Here is a 23,874-nt window from a genome sequence, read left to right as displayed (position 1 = left end):
CATCCCCTCTTTAGATCATTTAAAAATTAAAAATATTCACTTTTGGCAATTTTCCTGTAGGTTAGTTCCGGGATGTTACAATCATGCCAAATTTACTCATTCTAATTCCGCTGGAAGAGCCTAAACATTTTGGATCGTAAAAGATGTCCCACATAAATAACATCGGAAAGATTTTTCACTTCCCCATAAAACAACTCTAAAGTTGGAAATCTTTATTTTGGCGATTTACTTGGATAACGCTAAGCATACCGAATTCCAAGTTTTTACTTCAAGTACTTAAAATATGAGATTGATTATATATATATCGGGTGTTCTAAAAATGGCGCCCACGGACCACAGAGCGTTATTCTACAGGTGAAAATAAAGCAAAACCTTTCTGATGGTCGTCTGAAAACGCGATTTCCACTATGTGGAAACATCGCATTGCAGATAAAGGAGCATACAGTTAATCTCCCATCAAATAGCCATTGTCTTTCCAGATGGCAGTTAAAGACGATAACCTTCATACTAGCACCATCTATTAGCATCGGAGGAGAAATAAGCACAAACAGAAGAGCAAGTACTTACCAAGTTAAGCCAAATAGTTTCTACAAAAATACCTATATTCTGGCTAAATCAGTGTAATTTTATTGTTTTGTAATTAATCGAAAATAAACAATTTTTTAGCAAAGAGAATGACTCAGATCAGAAGAATTGGTAAAATCAAATAATAAATTCTGCTTCATTGCTTAGATATGATGTTTTCATTATGCCTCACCACAACTTAATGAGATCTCAAAATATAGGTCTATACTAAAATTTTTAACATTCCTTCTACAAAAAATTACATAATTACAGGATATAGATAATTGAAAAGAATACATTAATTATACTATTCGATCGTAGGAGGTAAGAATGTAGAACACATTGGGATTTGAACCAGGTGATCTCTCAAATTTACAAAATAAGTGTGAAAGAAACGTGACTTAGCACACTCGGTTACCAAGCCAACTGTAAAATTCAATGTTACAGTATATTCTATCTATCTTCAGCTTTTTTAAGCATTACTGACTTTGGTAAACAAAGTTTTATTTTGTTCTCAGTCAGCAAAGATTAAGAAATATTTTCGAAAGATATATTTAAACATATTTTATGCAATAATAGAATATTTGACATTCCAAACTTTGAAGTGGTGGAATGTTTTTTGGTGTATCTGAAACGCTTTAACATTTAGAAATATAAATGAATATAATGTTGTTATTTAGATAACTTTACGTTAACTTGTTGCTAAAATTAATTCCCACAAATTACGAGCTCATGCATTAATTACGGGTAACATTTATTGTGGCGTACTTTTTGTGGAAGAATAACGTGTAATTTGTATTCTTAAGTGTAGGAAACTGACATTAAATTTTCAACTTGTATTTATTTATTTACAGTTTTAAGAGTACCAGGAGAATATCGTTCTTGATCACTACTTAAGTTGCATGCTGTGCAGTTTTATGACCTGTCGTCTACTTATGATATTATTTTATTTCATTTTCCTTTCTTAAAATATTACCTTAATCCATTCCAGAGTGTTATTATCTTGGTACATGTCCAAATAATCGTACATATCAATAATATGCCTGCAAACTGACACGAATTAAAAAGATTATTGATACGAAAAACATACAATAACTGAACAATAATTGTATATATTCCCTTTCAGGTCTGGACGAAACTTGCGGGGTTGACCCTGTAGTGAACTGGCGCGAAGCGTCGGTGGGTATAAGCATAAACAAAGATGCTTTGGAAACTACAGTAGCTATTCATATTATACTCAAAAGTACTCTACTGAAACCGGAAGTACCTAGGTATTAGAAATCTATTACCGCTTCCGGTTTCAATATTGATTAAGAAAATATATAATGCCATATAAACAAACTCTTTGACGGGATGTACACGTAATACTGTTACTTGTTTTTACGCATAGTATATTACATTATCGTCTTTTGTAGTTTGTCTTAGGTAAGTGTAATTCTATCTTAGTTTCCCAGTATGAGTCACAAAAGTTTTGGCGTTAATCCAGCACCTTCAGACAATTGGAGATCTACTGAACTTAAACCTATAAGACTTAACAATTTGGAAATGTTGATACAATGGCAAAAATAATCGTATCATGACTATAAACCAGCTAAATGCTGTGGAGCAGGATATTTGTATGAAGTATCTGTTATATTTTTTTCTTTTTCTTTCTTTCAGAGCCTTGGTGAGAAAGGAAATTTACGTCTGTTTTTAATGCTTGTTACTATAACATCACCTCTTACTATATCCAGTCCTTTACATAATTAACGTCTTATTAACTGACGTGTGCAAATGAATGTGTATTTAAGCTATGATCATTCAACTCTTTTATAGAGACTAGACTACGTTTATTTTTAAATCTTATTTTATCATCTCACTTCCAAAGTTTCATTTGTTATATATTTGGTGAGTGAGATCTCTTGGTTCAATCGCAGCTCACGCCAAGTGAATTTTGTTGTGAACAAGCATTCTATACATGGGTTCTCCCGTTTCCTTCCACTTTCTTAATTTACATTAAGTTCACTATCATCGTTGTCACGGCCTCTCTTAACCTTGTGTTAGAATTATGGAATACTAAACTGAAAAAGAAATGATATGCACAGATATATAATGTTTTATTCTTCTGTACGTAGGATGGACAACACGCAATCTCATGCTAACGGTTTATTATAGATGGAAAAGTTCCTGAATGTTGTAAAAGAAAATGATTTTGAAATCAGTTTACATGAATGAAAAATAATATTAGTGAATAAAACAGGAGCGCCGACTTAGGAAGTGTTGCGGTGCTCGAGCACCCCTAAGAATTATTGTGGGGTTCTCAGCACCCTACGAAAACAGACAAAAATAGAAAAAGATACAACAAAAGAAGAATTAAGAAAAAAGAAAACTAAATTCTTATCTCCGCCGTAATTCCTAAATGGACACTCAATGCACAATGGATTAGGAATGGGAACGAGTCGAGCTAAAACGCGACTAGACTCGAATTTGACTCGAGTTAAAGGTAATTTTCTCAAGTCGAGTTCCGAGCCGAGTCACTGTTTTTGAGATCGAGTTTCGAGCGGAGTCAAGTTTGAAAAATGATTCGCTCGTTCAGCTCGTTTCGAAATCATGGCCTGATTAGACTGGAAAGTGAAAGCCATCAGAAATGTAAGCAGTAATGTGGAATACTTTTAGTCTTGCTCACGAAAGGGGACACTACTAGCATCTTGTCCCGTCTCGTGATCGAGACAATAGATGTTTATAACGAGACAGCCTCAGATGTTGTGAGCACCAATATAAGTTCTTACCGTCAAGGCTGAGACCTGCAAGGTCATATTTTTGAGCACAAGCAGAAGCCCAACCAGGGTGACAATGTCAACAGGCTCGGCTCGATTCAACTGAGCAAACAGCTCGATCCAGCTCGGTTGGGATGAGCTACCGACTCGGATCAGGTGAGCCATCGGCTTCTGTGAAGCAAATTCATCGGCTTGAGCCGGCTCGGTTGGGTGAGCTGTTGCTTCGGCTCGGTAGTGAATGATCTATGAATCGAGTCGCTCAGGCCGTTGACGACTCTAAACCCGGACCGAGCGATTTTGAACATGTTTGGCCGGCGCCCTATAACTTTCAACAATTTTTGCCTCTAGCCCGAATACTTGCTCCTCCGGAACTCAAACTTAGAACCTTGTGAACGACGTCCTTGCCTCCTGAAGACTTCTCGACGATCGAGATCGGCAGTCGACTAGTTTTTAGTATTTAGATAGAAACCGCCTATCTTTCATGGTTATACACGGTTTTTATAATAATAATAATAATAATAATAATAATAATAATTTGTAGTAGTAGTAATGGTATCATTGATAATTATATTGTCTATGTGGGATACTTAAAGATAATACTTGAAATTACACACATGATTTAGCTCGATTTGGCTCGACTCGATTCAAAACTCGACCCAAATTCGAAAGGAAATTAAATGAAATCTTTAAGTTTTACGTCCCACGGTTATGCCTGTTAGGCTAAAGGAGACTGTGATGATGAGAGATGAGTGAAATGGTGGAATGAAGAAAGTGGGAGGAAACGGAAGAATCCCGAGCACTATGTTTGTCCACCACAAAGTCCACACGGCGCGAGCTGGGATCGAACCAGGGACCCCAAGCACCGGAGGTGAACGCTCTACCACAGAGCCAACGCGCCCCCACGACCCAAATTCGAGTCAAGTTGAAGGAAATTTTCGAACCGAGTTCTATTTCGAGTCGAGTTTCAAAGGAAACTCGCTCGTGCCATCCCTACAATGGATTCAATTTTACTTTTGGATATTTTGGTGAATTTTATACTTAAGATTTTTGCATGAAGCTTTTTTGAGTGCTTGAAAGATTCATGTCCAGGTACACAATAAATGGCTCTTATATTGTAGAAACCAGTGCTTACTCTTCTATGTACACAAACTTTGTATTTTTTTCTTACAGCTTTGATAATTGAACTTGAATACCTTGTGTTCTCAACACCCCAAATGATAGAAGGCCCGACATTTTCATAGGGTGGATGAAAGGGAAACCGGAACTGTGATCCTGATGATGAAAAGACAGCAAAAAATCATCTGCACCGTATTTTTTCTAGATGAAGTGGCGATTCCTTTAAATGACAAATTAAACTGTAATTTCCCATGCTTCTTATTACAAACCGCAGATGTTGATAATAACGTAAAGAAAACTAAAGTCGGGGGGGGGGGGGGTGGTTAGAATCTTAGAAAATCTTTAGTTATGCCGCCGTACTCTTATTCAAGAATACATATTATCCATAAAAAAAAAAAAAACGAAAAACCTATTCATTCAAAAATATTTGCATTTCTAGGGGGGCCAATTTCAAGAATTATCCGGGAGAGTGCCCTCTTATAACCCTGAGTTGGAATCCGTACCCGGTCTTGAACAATTAATTAAAAGACGCTTACTTATTTACAAAAACCTGTGATTCTGCATCAAAATATTCCTAAGAATTGGCATTTTTGCTCCTGTTTCACAGAAAGTACTATTCTCGTAATACTAAGGTAGAAATGAATAAAAAAATGCTTTCTTCAATTTTTACAATTATACTTAACATGACAATTATTTTACTACTACAAGTATTTACCAATGCATTTTATTGTTATGACGTTAAACAAGTTAGTAACACGAAACGCTTTTGTATCAATCCGCTGGGTAAGTTGCGTAACATATACACACATACACATATAAATTACTCTACTTGTGACTTTTCTTAGACCATGATATAACTCTACCGATGCTAAGAGATGGCGCTAGTATCAACGTCTATCAGACTATAGAAAAGTACGAGCAATTGACATATTCTGCAATCGAGAAAGGATCAGCCAATGAAGAACGCTGAAACAAAACGATCAGCCAATCAGCATGTTCCATATAATCCCTAGATACCTTATGAAATATAACATATAACTTCTATTTACTCTGAGCCTGTTACCTGGCGATAATCAATGTAACTACGTGAAGAATTCGAAGAGTAATTGCTAATGTTTCAAAGTTAATCTACAATGTTGCCACAGAGTAAATTTTCTTCAATTCTCCGCAGTGGCTGAAGGAGGCCGCGGAGGGTGTTTTATCATATAGCATTTTTGTTTTATGTTGACCTGTAGAATAACGCTCTGTGGTCCGTAGGCGCCATTTTTAGAACATCCGACATATAAAAAGGCCCATTTAAATAACATGGAGAATTTCTTCATCCTCTCTTTACACCCTTAAAAATTAAAAACATTCACTTTTGGCAATTTTTCTGTGGGTTAATTCCGAAAAGCTACAATAATCATGCCAAATTTCGTCTTCTAATCCTGTCGGAAGTGCCTAAACATTTTGAGGCGTAGAAGATGTCTCATATAAATACAGGAAAGATTTTTCAGTTCCCCATAAGACCACTCTAGGGTAGGAAATTTTTATTATTGGTGATTTACTTAGGTAATGATAACGAAAACGTACAAGCATACCGAATTTCAAATTGTTTTTCCAATTCCAAGTACTTAAAACATGAGATAATAGGTCCAAAAAACGCCCATTTAAATAACATGAGAAATTTCTTCATCCCCCCTTTAGATCCTCTAAAACTTAAAAATATCAACTTTTGGCAACTTTTCTGTTGGTTAGTCCCTAAAAGCTACAATCATGCCAAATTTCCACATCAACCGAAAGTACCCCTTAATTTTATGCCAGTCAGTTTATGTAGTTTTATATATAGTTGGAATTTTACCTTTTGGATTCCAAGCTAGGAGTTCTACCATTGGCTTTTGGAAGTGCTGCTAACAACAAATCTCTTTTAGCTTTGCCATCTAATCCTTCTGCCTTGTCCGACATTCTACTGCGATCGTCTCCAGGGTCACTAGAGTGAATTCGTAAGAAGCTCAAACCGAACTGCTTACTTTTATTATAGGGTTGAGTACAAACTACTCGGATGCGATCCCATTTGCCACTCCGGGCTTCTTGGTTGAAATCATCTACAACGAACAAATATAAGATACTGTAGCAAAACAAAGTTGAATGTTCAATAACATCAGTTAGCTAAAGATGTATTACTTTCCATTCAAAATGAGCAAAACCTTCCTTGGTTCGTAACTGACTGATATAAGATTTAGTGAAAACGTCAGAGGTTAAACTTTATGTTCCAGTCACGAGAGGGCGATGGCCGGCAACATACTATTCATAAAATAAATATACTGTAGATCAAAATATGATTTATAAAAAGAAAATCTAATATAAACTCGACAAATAGAAAAGTTGTGAAAAATTTGATAAAAGAAAAAAAAAATAAAATATAACAAGAAAATAACTAAAAAATACCAACACTACTAAAATCTAAAAAGAAAAACGTTAGAGAACAATAACTATCTCAACTGCACGAATAAATGCAAAAATACGATCACAAAAGCTAGGACAATTCCCTAACATGTGACTAATATCATTAATTAATCCTAAATGTTCTCAGAAGTCTGAGTATTGGGGATATTCTACTAGAAGCTGCCGAGTACTCGGTGAGACGTGGCTTCGTAATCGGAAGGACACCTCGAAGCCCAATACCGCCATTCTGACTACGTTTGTTCAAAATTTTCCTCAGACTCACAATGTGGATGCCGAAATGGTGTCTTTAGTACTTTAAGCTCTCGGCAGTAGTACTGCCACGAGTACCAGCCAGTACTACAACGCCAGGACGCTTAGCTATTTAAACACTGGTAGCAGTAGCAGTATCACCGCTGGCTAAATTTAGAGCTAACAATTTTCTTTGAAAGAACTGAAACAGAAATGCTCAGTTTTAACCAGTTTAACTATTTCTTATTGATCAATAAAAAAACGAAGGTTTTGTACAAAATGTTACATTAGAAACACTACACATTAAGCAATAAAGTTATCATTACGGAACTTCCTATTTATAAGCGTGCATATATTACAGTGCAATTGGTACTACTTGTGTATATACGAAACACGAAATTATTCACTGCAAGTAAATCTCAGTTTCAAAATATTAAATGACACAAAAGAGAACTAAAAAGAATACTCTCAATAACCAGCACGGCCACTACTCAAGTCGACATTCGACTAAAACAATGTACATTTGTCTATATCCAAATTGGCAACGTGCGGAGAGGGTGGAATGTTTACCACTGCAGAGCGAGAAAAATGAGCCACTATAATTGGCTGAACGTGCTGTTGCCATAGAAACTGTCCTTCTTGGCTGAGTGTTATGACCATGTGCAGGGGGGAAAAAAACAGGAAAGCAACTGTCAAAAGGGACAAGTTGTATCAACTGAATTATAACACCTAATGTTTGTCTGAACAAGATGGAAAGCTTCGTAGCACTTTTCACTAAATGACTTGCAACCCATTATGAATTTTCAGTAAGATGCTGCTCTACCATATTGGGAAATAGTCACTCGCGATTCCTTGTCCGATAGGGTGAGGTGGCACCTACACCCTGGTCACAACAACTGATAATTTCTCTGAGCCCTTTTCAATGTGGTTATGTCAATGGCAGGTCACGAAAACGCGTACCCAACCTGAACACAACGAGAACAAGAATAACGACCACTACTGTTCATGTAATTCCAAAATTTTATACAATGCATGGCATGAAAGCGAGTGTCACCTAGACGCACTGCAGGCGACAAAGGATGCACATATGGAGGTGTATTAACATCGCAACAAAAACTCAATGTCCCTCTTTTGTCACAAACTATACAGCTGCAAATATAACAACTTCTTTGTGAGAAAATTCTGTATGTTCGAAAAAACTTCACTACACCAATATCTAATAATTACATGGTTCTAGAAACCAACTCAACCAATTTGTCAAATTAGAAACTATATCTGTTCAAAATATTGAAATGCAAATCAAATATTTATAGTGATTGAAGATGTGAGCAGCAGCAGCTCCCGAAAACTTTTGACATTGTTAAGTGTGCGGCATATTGCTGGTTACTTACTTCTTGTCTTACATAATATATATATATATAAAATATTTAACAATTACCAGATACAGCTCTGAGGCCATTTTATACTGGATATATAACAATAACAATGACAACAACAATGGAAAGGATTTGGGAAGGTATCGGCCAGGGCCTGTTTTAGCAGGTACCATCCCGGCATTTGCCTGGTAGGATTGAGGGAAACCCTGCAAAACCCCAATCAGGATGGTCGGTAGCGGGAATCGAACCCGCGACCTCCCCAATGCGAAGCCAACGCTCTACCACTTGAGCTACTTCGTTCGGTCAATATATATATATATATATATATAAAGTGCCACACATTTTATTTACTATAAGTATTATGTTTACAATTAGCGATAAAAGCATAATAAAACACACATAAATAACGAGAATTTCTGTATTATTAGAATGATTTTATGATACTTCCATCAAATACCATAATTACCTGAATTAAACATCCTAACAGATTTACAATTCTTCCACAGTTTAGAGTCAATCGGTGTCATAAACACAGCAGCAGGCAGAAGGGAAACGAACTCTGATGACAATGATCTCGATACCCATACAGCTATACATGCTGATCCGCAATTTCCTGAGAAAGAAAAGAATATTTAACTATGTCTCAGTTATACAAATTGAGGATTCATGTTGAGAAGCTGTCGCTGAGTTCATCTCTAAAGTGTTTGCGTGGCTTGGAAATAGACTTTAAGGATTTCATAAATTAAGATTTTTTTTATTATTATAAGAAATCTTGAGTATTTGGAATAAAAAGACAGAATTTTTTACAACTAAAAACAGAGCTTTTAGTTGTAGGTAAAGTGCACTTTACTTTTTCTTATTTATTTATTTATACACATTTCTGGGCATTACCTGTATATATGGCCTTAAGCCTATCACTTATGAGAAATGGTGTCACTTGGCGAGCACAATGCCCGGGGAAGGGGAAGGAAGGAAGAGGCCTGGGACCTGTATGTTATGTATCATTCCGGCATTTGCCTGGTGGGAATAAGGAAAACCCAGGTAAACCAAGATGGCTGGCCTGACAAAACTATTACACCTTTCCGGTCAAGAATCGACCCCAGGACTGCTCGCACCAAAGGTGAGAGCGTTTGCAACTACGCTCCGCGGAGCCACTATAACTTTTTGTTGAATATTGATAAATGGTCTTCGCTTTTCCTTACAAGTGGAGTGTTTGGTTGGTTGGTTTCGGGTTAGCGTCCCGGTCAAAATCGAAGCTATATGAAACGTTGATCCACATCTTAACTTGGGATTCAAACCACAAGCTCCCACCGGGAATTGAAGCGGCGTCTCCCGCGCCAAAGGCGCTTACCCTAACCAAATACCCACGACGAAGTCCAAGTAGTGTTTTTGTTACTACAGTCACGTATTGGTATATTATAGTTTACATTCATTTTAGGTATCTAGTTTCCACTGGAGTTGAAGGATCTTAGGATGTTACAAACGTTTTGCATAAAATGATATAAAACTCTTTATTATTTCTGACGAAGGACAATCGTGTATTTTATCCGAAATATATGGTCCATCACTGAATTTATGAGAACCACACAACTTATCTCAGGTTAGTATATTACGATGTATTATATATATATATATATATATATATATATATATATATATATATATATATAGATAGATAGATAGATAGATAGATAGATAGATATGTATGTAAACAATTTTAATAATTAACAATTTAATGAACTAGACTGACGAAGTATTACAAATACTCTGTTGGAGTAATCTTGGTATATGTCTGATATTTAGTAATTAAGGAAATTTTCATAAACAACTCCCATCTTCCGCAGTAGCATTTTGGTAAAGGATCTACATCATGGTTTGTAATACCTAGTAAGTTAAGGTGCTATATGACTATTATGTGTCATCATCATGGTTTGTTCATTTTCACTTTAAATACCTTTTTTTTAAAAAATTTTACTTTTATACACTTGAAATATTCGAATTAGCTTATACAGCTTCTTTGATACTTCGGATATTGTGTCAAAGTAATTATACAGTTTGTATAAATAGTTTGGAATGGAGTATTAGTTTATAGATATTTGCGACAAGCCAAAAATATTGAATGGCTTGTGTTATTCGCAAGCACAAAATTAGCACTATTTATAGTTTCAAGGTCAAAGCACAGTTCTGCGACTCAAAAACGACTTTTGTTTTCTTCTGATAAATTTTCTTTATTTAGTTTGAAAATTTTCGAGATTTTCAAGGTTGACGGTTTACTCCCGGTTTCTTCGCGGTATACGAAAATCCAAGGCTTATTCGCGGTTTCACGATTAGATGGCTACCCTGTAGTATATCTGTAGCAGTTGATGGATCGAATGGAGCGGGCTATTGCCTGGTGAATTCCTACAACGTTTAGAAAACCGCCCGTTTGGAATGAAGAATTACATGGGGTACTTCCTTCATCTTGGATATGAATTTACAGGCACATGGACTTAACTTCGGAGAGTATAATGTATGGTGGAAGATTTCTCGGTCTACTCGAGCAAATAAATCAGCCAAATAATGCTTTGCTTGCCACTGAGAATTGTCCTGCCAAACGATGGGAGATTTATGCAGGAAGTTTCGTAACAGCTCCCACCGATTATATTTCAAAAATGAACAGTAATTCTATTGTGGGCACATGCAATCTTTTAAGATCACGGTTGTTCTATTTTAGACTACTAGCACCCACTAGCCTCTATTGTTTTCATCATGAGGCATGGGCCTGGCATTGGAAAGGAGACTTCATTTGCTGTGAGGTAAGTTTAGCCTTCATCTACAGTGTGATATAAGCGAAAATCACAGTTTCTACGTATTCAATGGCGTATATAGTATTGAGGGCACTATTATAGTTCCAATCCTCGTATAAATGCTCGGTGCTATATGATACAGGAAAAGTACTAATCCTTCCTATTAAATTAACTTTTAATGATATATTTAAATTGTTAAAAAAGAAGTTACCTTCTTCAATCCAAACATATCTTACAAAACACCAGAATTATGTTCTTGTTCAACGTTCAGACGATTGTAAAGAGGGTAATTTTCATTTTAAAATATCCCACAAGCACCTAAATATATGTAAACGTGAACGTTTCGACAAAATGTTATAGCTTAAAAAAAATATTGATTTGGAATTACATCCCGTTGATAATCTTTATCCTAATATTACTTTACAATAGTTATATATAATAGTACCTTAAATATAATATACATTACAAAGCCTTAAAACCCCGATTCAGTCTCACATGTTTCACCTGTCTTTTTTAACTGCATTAATAACTAAATTGATCGAAGAACTAACTTGAATCTCTTCAATATTTCTCAAAAATCTAACTCTGAGACAATACTTCCTGCTTAATCATAGCTAAAGGAGACGGTGATTATGAAAAATGAGTGAAATGGTGGAATGAAAAAAGTGGGAGGAAACGGGAGAACCCCGAGAAAACCCACGAGCACGGTGTTTGTTCACCACAAAGTCCATACGGCGCGAGCTGGGATCGAACCAGGGACCCCAAGCACCGGAGGTGAACGCTCTACCACTGAGCCACCGCGTCCCCGAGCATTTTCAAGTATAGATTTGTTTATATATACATAGAAATGTAGATATAAAAGCAGGATGTCTTACCTATATCTAGATATTTAATAACAACGGCTCTCTGCAACTGGAAGGTGCCTTCTAATATCCCGTTCTTCTGTTTCGGACATGACAGCCAAGTTCCTTTTCCTTCCTTACTCGTTAGGAGATTCTCAGCGGGATGCTTTTCGTCCTAGTTAAAATAAGAAGCATTATTCAACATTATAATCTCACTGTAGCTCCTAACACAGTGAAATCAGTAAATAAAGGAACCTGAAATAAATAGAAAAATTCAAAGATGTCCTTAATTTTCAGCCTTATCTTATCAATTTGTGTAATTTGACACAAGTCATTGCATTAATTTTGTGTTTACATAAGAAGACTTCCAATTGTTCGCACAAATATACTTCAGAGAAGGGTCTTACACATATATGTATATAAAAGAATCCAATCCATTAGTTTTCAGGTGACTTTCTTGTACGGAAGTTATCGGAGTTTTTAAACATAATACGAATTTAATATAAAAAGTTACCCTTTTCAAAATCAAGGGTTTTTAAACGGAATTTTATTTAGAAAGCTCCTACTTGTACTCTAATTTCATTTCATTTCATTTATTTGCCTGTTTTATTAGCTTACAAAACGCGAAAATTCTCAGGTAAGCATTATAGTTGTGAATGAAATACATAGAAAATATTATCAGGTAGCAGACGGTATACCTAATATTACATTTATGCATCTTACTAAAACGTATAACCATAAAATAGAAGATATTATTAAGTATATAAACATGACCATTTACATGTTAATTAGGAAACCATTCATACCACTCCTGGCATGTAGTGAGAAGAAGTTTCGGTTGCCAATTCTTCATTTAATGAATTATTTAACTATTCCTTAATAGTGTAATATCATTTTACAGCAAATAAGTTAAATATCTACTTAGAGAAAAGCGGTAACACTAGTCATATTCATTAAGTACATAGGAAGTTTATTATACAAATACAACCTAACACAATCTATATGAAGGGTAAGGGGAAAAAACAAGGAATGTCCATGTATGTGCTTTCTCGGGTGCTTTGTCCTATCTGTTGGTGACTCTTGGTACTATTTGACTGTATCTGCCATGCGTACGTAGATGTAAAAATGTCCATGTAAAAAGAGGCAAAAGATGTAACTAACCCTATTCTTCTTACGCGGTTTTCAATATTAAATCGCAGTTTTCTCAAAAATGCAGTTTTGTGACATTTCTTTTTTTTTTTCCCTTACCCTTCATATATACTGTTTTGCATATATTAGCATATTTTTGCTACATCACAAATATGCCTGTTTCTTATAGGAAAAAGAATAATTTATAAATTTATAAGCTGGGAAGTGTTAAAATTTTTGCTTCTATGAAAATCTTTTCACATGACGACGTTATGGGTAATCCGAAAATTATTCTAATCGCTTTCTTTTACAATCGGAAAATGCTTAGACTTTTTAAAGCAATACCCCCGTATATTATTCTGAAGCTAATTAGTGAATTAAATTGATTCACTTTAATCTTCAGAATGAATCAGACTTTTGAATCACACCACATGCATGTGTCCCGGATCTCAGCAAATCTCAGCAATTTTCTAGAAAAATATTTTTCTGGAAGGCCATTGAGGGGACCTAGGTTCTGTTACCTGCCCGAAAGGCATCTCAAAATATACATGCCTCTAGACTATACATCTGCCAAGTTTTATAGAAATATAATTAGTAGGTAGTTTTATCGAAACAGAATTAGTAAATATGAAGCTATAATAAGAGAAGGAACACATTCTTATATAACTACAATATCAATCTATATTTATTTATTTTATTTATTTATTTAACGGCAGAGTTAAGGCTATGTTTGCCTTTTCTTACACTCAACCAACTCAAATGTATACAAGATATACATACTACAATTGATGTCAAATCCATAAAAAATACAATTACTACATTAATGCATATATACCTACACACACATATACCCCTACACACGAATCTGCTCCCTTACATATTTTCAAGATAGAATTTTGAGTGTTTGTAAATAAGTGAATTTAGTTGTGAGAACACTGGTAGTGCCCTAATTTAAGGTAGGTACGCTACTTGGTAATCGAACACAAAGAATTGGTATTATATTTAATATAGAAAAAATGGCAATAACAACCACTAACCTGTTTACGAGACATTTGATCCCTTATAGCGATTACTGGTACCATTCCAGCAATCAATTATGCCGGTTATCCTTAGCCCAGAAAAGGACTCAGGGGCGGATCAAAGGGAGGCTATAGCCCTCCCTGACGCTCAGGTATACACAGGATAAAATTGGCTTCAATCCTGCTTTACACTGAATAAAGCTGCAAAGTATGGTTTATCCCTCCCTTGATTATATCCTGGATCCGCCACTGGGCATATAAATATGTTAGCAGTTTCTACTCTTAATGAGCATGTGCCTGACTTCATCTATATTATAGAAAATTGATGATCTTTATGCAATCGAATGGTTAAAATTGTCGTGACGTTACAATCTTCTTCCAGTACAAGTAAGAATGGGTTACGTTCACAACAATATTTGAATAAAAGGTTAACACCCGAAAAGCCACGGGCACGATGTTGTCCACCACAAACTTGTTTGGCCGTGATCAAACCAGGGACCACGCACACCAGAAGTAAGCCGTCTACCACCGAGACACCGTGTCCCCGCCGATATAATCTTTTCCATCTATAGACTGCCACATGGAAACATCTACGTAGTGGCTGTTTCAAATGCTTGAACTAATAGTTGGTCATCTGAGGTGGTCTGTCAAACAAAAACCTTTTATCTTCTGTAATAATAGTTCCAAACCGACGCCTGACGATAACGTAGTTGGTTGGAATTGGATTATTATTTTCAACAAGAAAATTAAGTTTACATATATTCTGATTATTGTGTCAATGTCCAGTGTTCTGGAGCTGCGAAGAGGGGAAACCGCAGTGTATTATTTTGCGTTGAGTTGACAGAGTGAGCCTAAACAAAAGGTATAGCCGGATAAGGCGGTGAAGGATGCCCTTACACGGATTGCTATGATATTTATACCAAAGGTACCTCATAGAGGATGATAAGCTTGACCAGAAAATCAACTTCAAATTCCTTCAAATTCCAAAGCTATTGTTGAAAATTCGAAAATCAAAAATTGTTCATATCTCGGAAACGACTTCCCTTGTTTGGCTCAGAACTAAATTATATAAAACTTTCTGGATGTAAGGAAGAGAATAAAGAAAGAGGAGGGTGGTAGGGAAATGCTATAATGTTAATTTCTTATATATGCGCATGAACTGTGAACCTACAGTACCGACTTTCTTTTCCTTCTACTTTTGCGAAGCAAAAACAGAAATATTTTTACACTACCCCAAAACAGGTGGTTTCGTTTTAATCTCAAACTTCACGGGGCGTCATCATCCTATATTGTCGAACGTAAAGAGAGGGAAATGCATCTTGTTATAACGTTATACCAACTGGACGTCAGACACAAGAAAAAAAAAAAAAAAAAAGAAAGAAAAGAAAGAAAGAAAGAAAAAAAAAATAACTTTGAAGCAAGAATATAGGTTCTATGAGATAATTGATAATATATGTGCGGATAATGTGTTTGTGCCAAGAGTTAATAAAGCCACTTTCTTTCATCTCTGTCTCCTGGTATAAGGTACTATCCTAGTACTCTCCTGGTATGTTTTGAACGAAGTTCAATATACCTTCAGTTAGAACGGCCGGATCTTGAACCCTGAATGTAATGGAGGTTTTTTATTTCTATTCTATGTTGTTATATAGAATTATTCATTTTTTTTCTTACTCTGTAAAATTGTCTACTTCTTCCTTTCTAGAAATCGAAACATAAGCGAGTGCAAAGTGTGTTCCACGAAACGACGATGGATCTTCAGGGATTTTCTTTGTGCGACAAGATAATTCCATGTGTGTTCATCCAAATGTGAAGAAAAAAAAATGCTAGGTAGTATTTTAAGTAGAATAAGGCTTTAAATGTACGTACATAATTTAATGAAGCCTAATTTTTCCTAATAAAACCTACTGGGCTGAGTTATATATATCATACCTGGTTGACATAGAAACATAAGATTTTATACTATATATTCACAACTTTCCTTCCTACTTCCCAAAGCGAGCAATTAATATGCTAATGCGATATTTCTGGGTGTCTCGTCTGGTTTTAACAACAACAGTAATGCAAGGTAAGTACACACTACAGCCTATCGTAAATTAACAACACAATCCATCAACTAGGTTGGATACACCAGAAGCTTCGCTCGACAAATAACTGTCATTCGAAAAGCATTGTAATGTAAAACTGCATTTGAAAGACTAGCAAATATGTTTGAACTTCTCTCTACTGAGCATGGATTTATCACCGGTAAGAAATTGAGACGGTATTACATAGTGTTATCTTTTATTTTTTAAAACTACCAGCAATCAAGAATATTGGGGCCACCAATTATAGATATACCGCAGGGAAAGCGTTGAAGAATGAGCTGATACATTATTGGGGTACCAATACTTTGGGACGCCCTATGTATGTTTTGTTATGTTTTAATCATATCCTCTAATGTCAATAATTTTGTATGTTAAAAATCCAAATTCCCAAAATTTGTTTCAAAATGTATTTTATTTTGTATAAAATGTATAATTTTAGAAAAAATATATTAATTCAACGACTTACATTGATAGCATTTTAAAATTTTGCAAATTTTATTACCTTAAATAATATTTAAGGTATTTTTGTATTCAAATTAATCTTTTTCTTAATTGACAAAATTCTAGTATAAAAGTCTTTAAAAGTAATATTACATTTTAATAGGATTAACATTTTAAAAGTGATAACAAAATTATTTATTATTAGTATTATATTATATGGCAGCGTTTCCCAACCGGTGTGCCGTGAAAGGGCCGCTGGTGTGCCGTGAGGAATCGAAACAAAATTACATTAATTTTATACCATTCAAATTGCAAAACGTAGGGAAAAATGTATATTTGTATTTCACATTACTATGAACCTCTACTATGAATCTACAATTTTAAATTCATACCGTGTTATTATTTTGCACATTTCTAATGTAGAAAAAAGGATTTGTTATCATTGTTATGACCATTATTGTTTTTTTTTTACTATTGCAGACTATTTCGTAACTTGAAAATTTAAAATGTCATTCAATCCTTTCGACAAATTACCTTTATGTGTGTTTTAAAAGTAGAAGAGATTTGTTTGTTCGTTCGTTATTTAGTGATCTTCCTTCTTGGTAAAAGGTTGGATACAATTTTTAAAAAGAAAGCGTATTTTTAAAAACTTGAGTCCAATATTCATTGCAATTGTTTTCTGTTTTAAATTAGAATGAAAAATAAACATAATGATTTACCAAGAGGAAAAAACAGTGATCGAGCTTTCTTCTCTGTGAGGAGATCAATAACCACAGAAAAATACCACTGTGTTTTATATTTACAAATAATAATATGTATAAGTGTGCCGCGAGAATCCAAGTAACACCCGTAGTGTGCCGCAAGCTGAAAAAGGTTGGGAAACGCTGTTATATGGGTTCACTCGAATAGACGATTCTACCGAAAACAAAACTTATAGGTAAAATACTATTTAAAACACTTTTCGTAAAAGTAGAAGAGTACGAATATAAGTAATTTCTGTCATTGGATATCATTTTGAAATACATTTGGAACGGCAGTGAACGTATCCTAAGTGTTAAGTATTTACTGAAGCGGAAGAATACAAATATGCGAAGGTGGGAATAAACGGCAGGAATGTTCTGTTCGTGTTTGCATTGGACGTTTGTGATGGAAGTAATGGAAACATACGATTTTATTACAAAGAATTGTGTAATAAAGAGCGTCACGTTAGAAAGTTTTTGCAGCGTCATGGTATGTTGAAACGTAAGATTTACTGTGCGAAGTGTGGGAAAGAAGTAAAAATTCAGAACAGACGAATTCCTCCTCGCAGCGGACCATTTGTACCCGGGAAAGCAATTATGCCATTTTGAAAATTTAAGAATTATTGGAATTATTTAAGTGCTTTTGAAAGTAAAAATTATTACGAATATTTTATGTATTTTTCCACTGTTCTCGTTTGTGCGTATACCCCCACCATCACTGACGCGCCTGCTCTCTACGGACGCACCTCTGCTCTGACTCAGTTAGATAGCATTCCTGATTTTAATAGCCACCTAGCACAAGTTGGTTCATGGCGCATGCACTAGCTCCTCATTTAGTGTATGTTTTGCATAAAGAAACCTTAAAATGCATTAAATGTGTGAAAGTTTGGTAGAACCGTCTGCTCGCGTAATGCCTCCTATTATATTAGCAGTATTATACTTTTATTATATTACATTAGTATTATATTTTTTTAAAAAAAAAAATCGTCATCATAAACAATTTCCTTACTCGGTGTTCGATTCTCATTAGATACTCTGCTGACAAGGGGATTTACTAACCAACTTCTTGTTCCTTAATATTTACTATTGTGGATATGGTCTGTTGCCAAGGTAGATACGATATTTTTTTGTTGTTGCTGTTGTCAATTGAATTAGAGCAGAACAATTTTTTCCTGTAATTGGTTGTTGTTATCCGACTTTGTATTTCATAATTGCCGACTGATTGCTACCCCTTCCAAATTATTTCTTTCGGCGGACTGTGAAGTCAATTCATTGCGTGTTGACGTGGAAGGTGCCAGCTGTGGAAAACTGTTCACCGTAAGGTCAAACACGTCGTGTTCATATTGAATAATAATCATATATTTGGTGCCTTCCATTTCAACTCAGGCAAAAAAAAAAAAAAAAAAAAAAAAAAAATATATATATATATATATATATATATATATATATATATATATATATATATATATATATATAAAATTGTACCATCACCATCTCAGATATTGTTGAAACTTTTTTTTATAGCAACTAGACATGTTTTTAAGAGACACATATTTTTTTGTTTTGTCGAAAAAAATTTTCCCGCCAAGTAATGGGCCATCAAAGACATGGAATTGTAGAAGACATGGAAAATGGTCAACTACGGAGCCTCACCATTCGGCTATGGAGACAGGTAGAGTTATAATTCTTGTTGTGGTATGTACATAGGGATATAAATAAACTATATTTTATTATAGTTTGGTTTGCGCATGCTTATCTTTTTGTGCATAAATTAACAAATGAACGTCAATTTATCTGAAAAGTCGAAATTTGTGAATTTTTTTTCGAGCACTTCCGCTTCGAATTTTAAAATTCTGTTTTCACGGTTAGTAAGACCCAGCTACCCGCTTTCCGAAAAACATTTTGTATCGCTTCTGTGTGCAACAGTTTTGTCGCAAAAAAAAAATTCGAGAAATTGTAAAATTTTCAAAAATCGCCATTTTTGGGCGCCATTTTCTCGAAAACACCATCTTTTAAAATTCTGAAATTTTGTCAGATGGTTCAACTTTACATGAATAATAAACACACCAAATACCATTCTCGACCAATGCTTCATGAATTAACTGCAGCCTTTTAGAGTTAGCGAAGTTTCGTTAACTTTGATGTCACAGTTAGCAGCACTGGGAACAATAAAAGTGCAATGATTTGATGATGTTTGTGGTTCATATTCATTAAATCTATATATATAAAAGAGAACGTACAAAATCCTTTGTCCGCTCATCACGCTAATACGGCTGAACCAATTTCTTTCATTTTTGGGGGGTTATTAGGATTTGGACCCTAGATGGTTTTTATCATATCACTTTAATTTTTAATTACCAGTGTCTTGAGATAATTGACCATTCAAGTGTCCATAACGTACAAATCCTTTGTTATTAGTTCATCATAGGTAAAAATAAACGTATTTATATGCAACCCGCATGACCGTGTCACTCGGCGGGTTAACATAAATGACAGGCGATATAGAGCGGAAAATAGCTTGAATCTTCTGTTTAAAATTTTTTAATTGATTTGCTTATTTTTACAGACACTTTTACAATATGCCAGCACCGGGATGACCGCAGCGAAGCGGGGCGGGTTAACATAAATGACAGGCGATATAATGTTAAGATTTACTGCAATCTTCTATGGTTTTTATCATATCACTTGAAAGCGAAAAAGTAAAAATTATCTAAGTAACAAAGTTTATTGCGTTCCGGGGTGACCGCAGCGAAGCGGGGTGAACGCTGCTAGTGAAGAATAAAAGGTTTTCTTGACTTTTTTTTTTTAAATTTTGATAAAGAAGGCTCTTGAATGTGGAATTAATTTAATTAAAAGCTAAATATTCGTTATTAGGCCTAGTCCTGCACAGGGAAATTCATATGACATTTTTCACCATCCTCGTTTATGCGTAAATCCAGTGTATAGTACGGGACAAGAATAAAGAACCAAAAATGCTATCGCACTTTTGGTCGTTTATTCTTGTTCCGTACTTTAGCTGACGTGAACGCTCCCTTCGGACGCACCCCCTGCGTGGATACTCCTGCTGTGCTTCTGCCTTGACTCGATTAGATAGCATACGGGCTTTTTAGTGGCCACCTAACACAAGTTGGGACATTTTCGTTGCATTGAGGTCCAGTATTTGCAGGCTGAAAGTTTTGTAAGTCATAAAGAAATTCATTGTCATTACCTTAAAGAGTGTTTCTTATGAATTTCTCGGTGTACATTCACTTTAAAGGGACCTTACCATTTTTCGTGTAAATACTGCGCTCGGAAATATGCTATAAAAACTAGGGGTTAAATTCCAAAGTTGGGCGTCTGTTTCCAGCAAAATTTTTAAAATTTACAGGAAAGATATGGATAATTTGATCGTTTTGTGCTTGATAATATATAAGAGTCTCGAAAAATTTGTTTATTTGTTATATATAAGCGGTTATAAACGTGGGACTATACGGCGAGCGGAGGGAACAACTTGGCGCAAGGTAACCGAACAGTTGCATTGTGTGAAAGAAACGAGCGTTTATGTTATTCACATGGCGAATGTACAAGGGCAATGAACTAACAGTTTTAACATTTGTGAAGCAATACGTTGATAACGAGCAAAATCTTTTAAAAGTTTGTGTGAAGAGTACGGATTATTGAACCTAATAACAAATTGCAGAAAGTGTGGAAAGGAGATAACAGCAAATGAAAACGTGGCGAAAGCGGACGCCCAACTTCGTAATAAATGCCAAAATTAGTGTAAATAACACAAGTGACTATGTACTAAAAAGAACGAATGATATCTGACCGAGTCAGGGCAGGAGCGCAGTGGTGATGTTTCCGTATGGATCAGGCGCGTCAGCGATTGTGGTATGCGCATAAACAAGGATGTCGCTAAAAACACCAGGCTTATCTTTTCTAAGTTTACACCAATACACTATAAATAATAATACCTTTTCGATAATAACTTTGTGTGTCCCTGAAATTAAGTACTTTTGCCAATGACATTTCACACTAACAACATGACATTCACACTTGAAGTTGAAACTGTTTCTCTATCTTTTTTTTATTTCTTTGGTTTTCAATGCCTCCCTACATTTGCCACACTTACTGTTCATGTTCAGTAATCCGTGCTGCTACACAAAACGTAATTAACTTTTGGGCATGTCCACGGAAAAAGGGATAAAAATTCATGAAAGAAATATAGTGATAATTTTTAATCAAGTTGATCTTCTGATAAAAATATGGTTGTATGTGGCTGGCATCATTAATTATTTTTTCAGAGAATTACATCACTTTGGACCATATTAGCAATCTGTACGCAATTATTTGCGCTAGCCAAGGAAACAAGGGATATCTAGATGAAGCATGAGCTTTTTGTTTGTTTAGTTTTTTTGTGATTACCCCTTGCACTTAGGAATTACCGTACCAATCTGTTACAAACTGCACTTATTCACATTTTAAACAATATAACAAAATATAATTTGAAGTAGATTCATAAATATTCAAACTGTACATTACATTCGTAGAAGTAGAGGGGAAAAGAATACACAAATGAGGGGCAACTTACCTGAGAACTGAAGGATATAACTTCTGTCAAGTTAACTAGCGGCATTCTTAGCACTGAGAACACTTACTTAATGGTTCAGACTTACTTATTTTGTTTCATTTCTCGCTAAGTTATTGGATTTCACTTTCGTTTAACTTTTAATACTAATATGAAAACAAAATTCAATTTTCAATATTTGCTTCCCGCTCTTTTTAAAATGTCACCGAAAAACAAACAAACCGCGAATTGCAATCAGTGTTGTCTATACCTAGGGAATTTAGCTAAACTCTTCTAAATATATGAGGAATGTTGTACTTTCATTATGTAGTGTTCGGATCAATATATAACTACTTTCGTCACTGCTACACAAACTTCGAGTTTCATTTTCTTTTATCAATAAAGCACTTATAATTGTTTGTTTCTGTTTGTGCGTTGTGTTGGTGCCCGCAAAGTTTGCGAAGACTACATTGGATTATAACGATAGGGGTCATTCTGTACCAGTCATTACAAAATTTTGTCTCCATCAATGCCACGAAGAAAGTCATTAGCCAGGACTGTACTAGATTATAAACGACGAAATATGCCATACATTCACTGCTTCATCTCAGAGTATACCTTCTGCTATAAAGCACATAGTACTTTCTATTTTCTTTTCGTTTTTATTTAATTAATTAATCATGGAGTCATGACTTCAATGATAAAGTTGACTGTAGGGCATTTCCAAGTGTTCCGGACTGACAGTTCGGAACACAAGTTGCACTTTCAATTAATATATTCGCTGAAATAAAAGCTCCAGGTTATTGTAACTTTGTTTAGCTATCATGCATTTCAAGACCTTTATTTTGACTAGAATACAATTTCTAAAAAAACTCATCGTTTTAATTCTCTGAAAGTAGGGGAAAGTGGGGTACAGTGAGACACATTTTTCCCGTAGGTAATAACTTGTATATAAGATATTAAAATGAAACAAAAAAAATGAACAGAAGGTTGGAGTTTAGACTATCATAAAATATTGGTTATTTTGGTTTCATGTTAATCACCTCTGGTTTACTTACTCATAAACAAAATATGACAATTTGTCTCACTCTACCCACTATTGGGGTAGAGTGAGATATACACATACTTAAGTGTTTCGTTTTCTATTACGAAGTTCAACACATATCTAAAAGATGAAAATCGACAGAAAATGATAAGTATGATATTTGACGTTTAGTTTTACAATGTGTTAGCTTTTATGGCAACTTCAGTTTGATGTCATTTGCATTTACAGTTGCAATATCCTGAACAACTGGAAAAATAATTGTCTGACTTTTTCGCAGAAAGTTAACTATATAGTTATTGTTACCACTACGCAGATTCAGAACCTTCCCAATATAATAAATGTCCATTTTACAGTGAAATTCTACCAGAACATAATCATCCTCATTTACGTTTCCATGGTATCTTTAAAATCATCTGGGCCAATTTTGTGTAATAATTCAATTTCTTCATCTGATTAAGACAATTCAACCAATTCTTCCTCTACATCTGGATAGACTTCATAGTCAAAAAGGTGTCTTTTTCAGTTTGTACTCGTTTCCTCTTTGTTGTTTTCTTGATGTTTCCTCAGTCAATAATTTCTTCTCTGGACATATCTTTTTTTTTTTTTTTTTTTTTTTTGAAGGAAGCGTCTCACTGCACCCCAATACCATATTATCAATGTTAATCGTATTTCCTCGGAACCACAAAAAAGTTTAACTATTAACAATATTGTGATCAATATCGGCAAATAATAAAGCATCTCGTGCTCTGAAATTAATC

The 23,874-nt window shown here is 34.9% G+C and overlaps 1 protein-coding gene across 1 annotated transcript in view; it reads right to left on the bottom strand.

Annotated features, from left to right (window-relative positions):
* Positions 1–22,390, bottom strand: part of LOC145694520 (uncharacterized) — a 46,976-nt gene extending 24,586 nt beyond the window's left edge. Inside the window, exons 1-4 of the mRNA XM_081770833.1 lie at positions 22,096–22,390; positions 12,147–12,288; positions 8,952–9,098; positions 6,277–6,520 (exon numbers count right to left, since the gene is read on the bottom strand). Coding sequence (XP_081626959.1) covers positions 6,277–6,520; positions 8,952–9,098; positions 12,147–12,288; positions 22,096–22,140 — 578 coding nt within the window. The 5' untranslated portion in view covers positions 22,141–22,390. The remainder of the gene's footprint in view (positions 1–6,276; positions 6,521–8,951; positions 9,099–12,146; positions 12,289–22,095) is intronic.
* Between the last annotated feature and the right edge of the window lie 1,484 nt (positions 22,391–23,874).

The sequence above is a fragment of the Thermobia domestica genome, chromosome 9, assembly GCF_964235325.1.
Source record: "Thermobia domestica chromosome 9, izTheDome1.hap1.1, whole genome shotgun sequence".
Classification (NCBI taxonomy): domain Eukaryota; kingdom Metazoa; phylum Arthropoda; class Insecta; order Zygentoma; family Lepismatidae; genus Thermobia; species Thermobia domestica.
The sequence above is the reverse complement of the archived record's forward strand: the minus strand, read 5'-3'. Positions and strand labels throughout refer to the sequence as shown.